This window comes from Cebus imitator, unplaced genomic scaffold, assembly GCF_001604975.1.
Source record: "Cebus imitator isolate Cc_AM_T3 unplaced genomic scaffold, Cebus_imitator-1.0 Scaffold247, whole genome shotgun sequence".
NCBI lineage: Eukaryota > Metazoa > Chordata > Mammalia > Primates > Cebidae > Cebus > Cebus imitator.
Window position 1 is genome coordinate 1,461,345 of NW_016107562.1, and position 7,254 is coordinate 1,468,598.

Sequence of the window (7,254 nt, forward strand, 5' to 3'; positions counted from 1 at the left end):
ATAAAACGGAACAGATCAAATTTTACACTCGTAAATATTATGATGAGCTTTTGATTATGGATGTTGAATCTGGATTCTATTAATATTTGAAAGTGATAAGATGGTAATAGCCAATGAATGTGTTAAATTGTCTACACTTTCCAGGAAAACTATGGAAAATAAAAAAAAATATTGTCACTGTTATACCAACTTAGGCCTTTTGAAATTTGTAGTAGAAAATATATTTGTTTTGCCTTTGAAAAAAATCATGTAAGTCTTCAGTTGATATTTGGCTTTATTGATTTCCAATACAACAATGAGTTCACATTGTAAGGAAAAAAAATCTCAAAATATAGAAACCACATTTTATGTCCTTACAGCAATGTAAATATAAGCGCAAACGAAGAAATTCATATATTTTTTAAGAGCTTAGAATCATCAGAAATGTTATACATGTAGAAGATACATGTGATAAAGAAGTTTGGTTATGAACAAAATAGAAAATTTTTATAGATAAAATGTCTGTCAAGAACATATCTTTTTGATATTTCTCATGGTATAATACAATTGATTGTGTTGTGAATAGCATTTGTCTATAAATTCAAGTTATTAAGAGTACTCTATAGAACATCTTCATGCTAGAAACACAATTCATATGACAGTTTTTATAGAACAAATTCGTATGACAGTGAATTTTATTAATAAAGGAAATATCCATTAATTGACTACTACAGTAGAAACTTCATAATGTTTGTGTAATGAAGAAGGACTCTCCTTTTCATTATATTTTAATTGCACTACATAGGTATGCTGTAAATTTTGTTACTCATGTTATAAAAATTCTAGATTCCATTGCTTTTGGCATCTGTTTCTTTTTAGGAACTAAAAGTCAATTTATAGTTTGATTTCTGTTCTATTAGTACTGTGTTCCTGGTTTTGTGTTTTTTTAAATTAAAAGATCAAACCCACCACTTTCAATATACTGTTTTCTGTTTAAAGTTTTGGGTTACAGTCAGGAACAGTTGTTGGACTGCATAGTTTTCAAAAGTTTTTGGTACATTTCTGACTTTAGAAATCTGGGATAGGAATCCCTTTCCATATGCATATAGACTATTTTTTGAGCTTCTTCAAAACATGTTTCAGTGGGTTCCTGAATGTTCCTGATGATAGTCTCTCTTGTCGAACTGTCAATGTTAATCTGAAAAGTGAAATTACATGTACAGCATAAGTAAGCATTGTTGAAAAAAGGCACATAGAATAGAAAGACTTAATTTATTTCCTGCTCTCCTTTTCAGTGGAATAGGGTAATTTTCTTTGTATTTTTATTGGCATCTAGTAAGATATATAAAAAATAAGCATTGTGCTTTTTTAAAAGTAAATATCCACTTCCACATCCAAGAGGAACAAAAAATAAAATCATAAGGCTCAAGACTAGGGAAGTCTCTGAAACCGTGGCTATTTCCGGAGGATGTAAGTGGTTTTTCAGTAGCAGTCTACAAACCAGGAAGTTTATAAGACAAACGTCTCATTTTAAAAAAAGAGAAGTTGGTGCTATTTTACAATTTATCTTCCTTTAATAGTCACAAATGTTGCTTTAACTGAATATGCTCTGAAATGGGAAGAAAATGAAGAGAGTTGGATAAATAGAGGAGAGAAGTGGCTATTTCAATAAACCAAGTATTTTCCAGACAAGAGTTTTGGGGAATGTGTCAATAACATGGGCTTGCCCTGCATGGTAGAAATCTCATACACTGTCCTCTCTGTTCCCTTACAGGACTTTTTAGTTCTCATTGCCCAACAACGCAGAATTTCCACATGTCTCTTCATGGTATGTACAGTTCCTGCTGGCAAGCCCAATGCTTTTGCCACAGACTCCTTTTTTCTTTTAAGTTTCCTGGAAGATAAGATAATTTAATGGGGAGAAGCTTTGGAACCAGTAAATCTAATTTTGAATCCTAACTTTACCACTTAATGACTGTGCAACACTGGGCCAGTTCTCAGAGTCTCAGGTTTGTTATCTGTAAAATAAGGTCAGCAGTACTGAATTTACGGCATTTTAGGAGATATTGGTTGTAAAGTGCCCGGCACTTATGGATGCTTGACAGATATTCGTGCCCTTGCAGGGATTAACTGATTTCCATTTCTGTCATTGTCAGGTAGTTACCTCTCTAGGAGACTGTGGCTGGATGTAAATCTTATAAAGTTTCTTTGCCATAGAAACTCTGCTCCACCGTGAGGCAATTTTCTTATAGGTTTCACATGCCATCCAGAATTTAATATTCTCATCACTGTGCTCCATTTTTAAATATGCTGCATAGATGGCTGGACCATCTAAAAGTGGAGGAGAAATAAGTTTATTTTCATGGGTCAAACTCACCAAAAAATCTAAGCAATGCAGTTAAAAAAAAGTCTGATTAAAAACTCAGAAATTATTTAACAAGTATCTCTTGTTAAATTATTTAACATCTATCTCTGTATATCAATTTTCGCATCTATCATACACTTAGAGCTAACATTTGAAGTGTGTTTTGACAATGCTGATCACTGGTGAGGTCATCCCTTTATTATGAGCCAGTCAGAGCAAAATGCCCGCCAGTGTAGATGGGTCTAGGACAGATAGGACAGGGGACATCAGAAGAACCTAGGAAAAGGACTTCAAGCTGCTTAGGGAGACAGGGCTCTCATCCTGAAGCTGACATGAAAAATCTAAGATCTCATACCAAATGGTAGGGTAAGAGCAGGGCTTCAAATGTAAACTTCTTGGTCAAGGTTGGGAGAAAAATATCCAAGCCATGTAAGAGTGATACCCTAATCAGTGTGTACACCCTGGAGTGTTTCTCAGTGTCCAATCAGAGCAGAACACAGATAGATGAAACATTTAACTTCATATTCATGGTTTATGTTTCAAGCCAGATATAAGGGAGCAGGCAAGGAATAGAAATTCAAATGGGATGCTAGAAACGATCTCAGAATCTAGTACAGGATATGGATTATGTGCAGCATAACCATCAAATGACACTTGATGCCAGAGGTTCGTATCTCCAGTTCTGAACTTAAATGGCCTTTCTGAAGCACCTAGATAAGGATAAACACAGGAGGAGCTTTTCCAGTTGAGATCTATATTTGAAGAAGAGGATTAGGAGAGCTCTCACAAATATAGCATATTAATTGGAATCTTTGGGAAGACGAAGTATTCTCGAGGTTCAAGATATTAAATATTGGGGGGACTAGAAAGTCTCTTGGTATACCTGAGGAATTGGATTGCTAAATGAGAAAACAATAATGTAACTTTCAATTGATGTTACTAGATGTTTTTGTAGGCACACTGAATAATGACCACTTAGAGACTGTTAGCATAGGATATTTTGTTTACCAGAAGCTGTGCATAATTTCATACAACTTGATGAATTTGGAGATAAGTATATACTCAAGAAACCATTACCACAATCAATCCATCAATATATCTATCACCTCCAAAAGCATAGGATTTTTATTAACGGTATCTTGGTTAGTATCATTTACTGTTATGAGAAATAATAGTAGCCAGATGGAATGAAAATGATGAGTAAGATCTTATTTTCCTGGATCTTCATCTGAGAGATCATGTCAAGTTTTCTAGCACTAGAAAGCCAGGCTCCTTCATAGCTTGGCTTTGTTCGCAGTGATAAAGGAACAAAGATAACAAAGTATTTTGTCTTCAAGAAAAAGAATGCAAATAGAAGTAGATCTCTTCTAAGGAGGCGTTGGAGTTGGGGAAAGCTCAATATAAATATTGTATCCTAGAAATACTCAAAGTTGGAGCATGGCATTGTTACCATCATATGAGCAAATGCAGCCTTCAGGACACTGTGTGGGAGATGGTTCAACAAGGACATAACATGAGATGAGCTAAGACGACAGATGAGGTGGAGGCATTATATAGATGTAACATAGAAAATGATGTAGATTAGATTCCTAGCCAACGTGAGGGGATATATTTTGGATTTCCAACAAGAAGGTTATTTTCACACTGAAGTGACTCTAAGTTGTGTGTCTCACATAGGCACAGAAAGGTGGGAATAGAAAACACTGATGCAGGAATTGGTGCTCCTATTAGAGAGATAGCTGAATCGTGGGTAAACCAAAAAACAAACAAATGAACAAATAAATCAGAGCAAAAGGCTGTTTGTGGCTTAACAAGTAAAGTTGGAAGCCAATATTTAAATAGTTTGTACTTAGCTATGGAACAGAAAAAAATGAGATGCCAGATAAAAATCTATGGATCATGGAATGACAGTCAGTCACACAGTCTATTTGGATGGGTTGAGTGGGTGAGTAGGTAGGGCAGGAAAATGATATGGAGACCAATATTAGATTCCAAGCTAGTAGTCTGAATTTGTGTTTATGTTTAGCCTAATTGTACAGCAAAATGTGTATAGATTATCATTTTAGTACCAGCTGTATCTGTATCTGATTTCTTTAATTTCCTTCCTGATAGATTGGAAGAAGTATCCTTGCTTCTTTTTGGCTGGCCAAATGGTTCTACAGTTCTTGACATACCAAAGTCTTTTGCTAATGAAGCCATCTATGCATTGCTTTGTCTGTCTGTCTGTCTGTCTGTCTGTCCATCTGTCTGTCTACCTACCTATCTTTTATTCTGTCTTCACAATCTATTTCCTCTATCTATCTATCTCTCCACACATAAATACACGGATCATAGATCCAAAGTTGTAGTATTCTATATATACTGCACGGATACATGGTATTCTATATATACTGCTTAGATATATAGTATTCTATGAATACTATTAAAATATGATATATTTCAGGTACTTGATGTGGCAGATTGCAGTATTATTCCTCAGTTATTTCCTGATCTTTGTGTCAGGGGATTATACTTCCATGTCCTGTTTATATCAGGATTGGCCACTGAACTTGTGTTAGGCAATGAAATACATGCAAAAGTGCCATGGACATGTTCAAGCAGAAGGTTTTAGAACCATCATGTGGTTCAATTTCCCATGTCTCACAGCCACCAAAAGAAGAGCATATTCTAGAAAAGAGCTACTCCTTTAGCCTGAAGGTTGGAATGAAGGCATGGAGTAGAGCTGGAGCTGACCCAGCTATTGTGTATCATGAAAAAGAAGTGAATCTTTATTATTGTAAATCACAAGGATTTTATATCACTTGTTACTGTGTGATAACTAACGAAAGCTGGACTACTTGAGCCTGTCTGATATTTCAGATATAATTCTAGTGTACAGAATGGGTAGGCTCATGTGATTGGCATGTGTTACAGAATTCTGTCTTCGTCAGGCTAATTTTTGTCTCAGTATGCTGCAAGTTACTCAAGCTAGCAGCTGACAATGCATTTGTGTAAAAATGTTCCAGGAATCTTAGTAACTATTAAAGCCACAACTGAATTGCTCAGTTTAGAATTTCTATTGATTCACACAAGTGAATTACAAGGTGGAAAAGCCTTTTCTAAATCGGGCAATGTAGGCTGTTCTGAAGTTTTAAATGATACTAATTCCAGAACATTTGTGCTCAAGAGATTCTGCTTGAGCAGAGTGAATGAGGGATAAACAACAGAATTGCTCATTTAAATTGGAAGGATGAAAGAAATGGCTTATGTCATACATAGTATGTACTTTTTCCTTAAATAGTGAGAGTGGTGCCTGGGGGAATCTCTAGCCTGTTCTTCTAAAACTAGTCACTAAAATTAGTATTTCTATGACACACAAGGTGACACATGCCAGTGTTCTTGATGCAGAAGGGAAACGTGGGCTTTCTCATGGCTGAGTCAGAACAGTGGACCATGTATTCCAGAATGATATTTTTCTGTAAGACTGCAAGGCTTACATCAGGCAGGAAATCCCAAAGGTGTGCTATATTGTGGCATCATTAGAAATGCCGCTAAACCAATTTTAAATCCATTTTATTTTCAATCCGTAACACTGGGGATCATGCATTTCATAATTCTACAATAGTCTGTATGGAGTTTTACAGTGAGTTTTCAGTTTTATTAAAATTCTCTGTTATGGCTTCTATGCTGTTAATAATTTTTGATTTTTCTCCTACCTTATCATTGTTATTAATAATATTATTAATATGATAAACACAGCTTAAAGAACTGTGGGTCATTTTTAATGCAGAAAACGTCTAGTAAAGCAATAAGCCCTGTTAACAATTTGATATATTTCCTTTCATTCTTTTAATCGTTTTTTCATGACTAATTGCCTACCTAGCTAGAATTCATTCATCTCTACAGACACAGGTACACACTGGAATGATCTTATCGGCATTATAATATGAAAGCAATTGTGTATCATTCTTATTCTTTCATAGTTAATAGCACATAGCAAACACTTTCTCCTTTTCACTTTAAATGACCATATAATAGTCTATTGATGGGTGAGGCCATAATATATTGAGCCTCCCAATTATTATTGAAATGTAGATTGTTTCCCCTTTTCTTGGTTATAAATTATCCTACATTGAATATTTTGGCTTATAAATCTTTGAATATCTATTTTCTTAGAGAAAATAATTGATTTAAAGTAGTAGAATTTTTAGGTTGAAGATGTAATGGTTTTTGGAGACTCTTGATACATATTGTAAAATTGCTTTCAGAAGGATTTCATTATTTTTCATTCCCAGTGTCAGTGTTGACTTACTCCATCCTCTCCAATCTAATGTGGCGAAATCAGTAACTTGTAATTGTTCAAATATGCATTTTAAAAATATTAATGCTTAAACAGTTTTTCATTTTTACTGACCATTTCTTTTTTTCCTGTGAATTCTAAATCGTTTGTCTATTTTTTCTTTGCATTGCTAGTACACTGAAGACACCATCTCTGTTATCTTTATTGCATTACATTCTGTTCTCCTTTTACGTATTATTTTTGTTTATGATTTTTTAGACATATGTGTAAACCATTGAATCTGAAGAAGCCTCGATTCATCTGTCTGATCCTGCTTTCAATTTTCTCTGTAATTTTATTAGAGAAAACCTTTAAAACAAAAATCTAGCCACAACCCTTCCCCCCTCAACATTTCCCATTGCCCCAGTGACAAAGGTCAGCCCTCTTTGCTGTGGTTTCCTTCCACTATCCTCCCATTCACCTGAGAACTCTTAGCGGATTAGGACTGCAGCTTATGCATCTTCATGTACCCAGTGCCTCAACACTGCCTGCTACTGAACACACAAATGTCAGTTTGCGGGTACCGAACACACAAATGTCAGTTTGCTTTGCAGGTATTGAACACACAAATGTCAGTTTGCTTTGCAGGTAC

The 7,254-nt window shown here is 35.0% G+C and overlaps 1 protein-coding gene across 2 annotated transcripts in view; it reads right to left on the reverse strand.

The window, feature by feature from the left end:
- Positions 1-205: 205 nt before the first annotated feature.
- The window catches only part of RGS13 (regulator of G protein signaling 13), a 26,384-nt gene continuing 19,335 nt past the window's right edge, over positions 206-7,254 (reverse strand). Inside the window, exons 6-7 of one of the 2 annotated variants that reach the window (XM_017498638.2) lie at positions 2,144-2,310; positions 206-1,177 (exon numbers count right to left, since the gene is read on the reverse strand). In XM_017498638.2, the coding sequence (XP_017354127.1) occupies positions 992-1,177; positions 2,144-2,310 (353 nt within the window). In that variant the 3' untranslated portion in view covers positions 206-991. The remainder of the gene's footprint in view (positions 1,178-2,143; positions 2,311-7,254) is intronic. The other variant, XM_017498639.2, reaches the window with a different exon arrangement.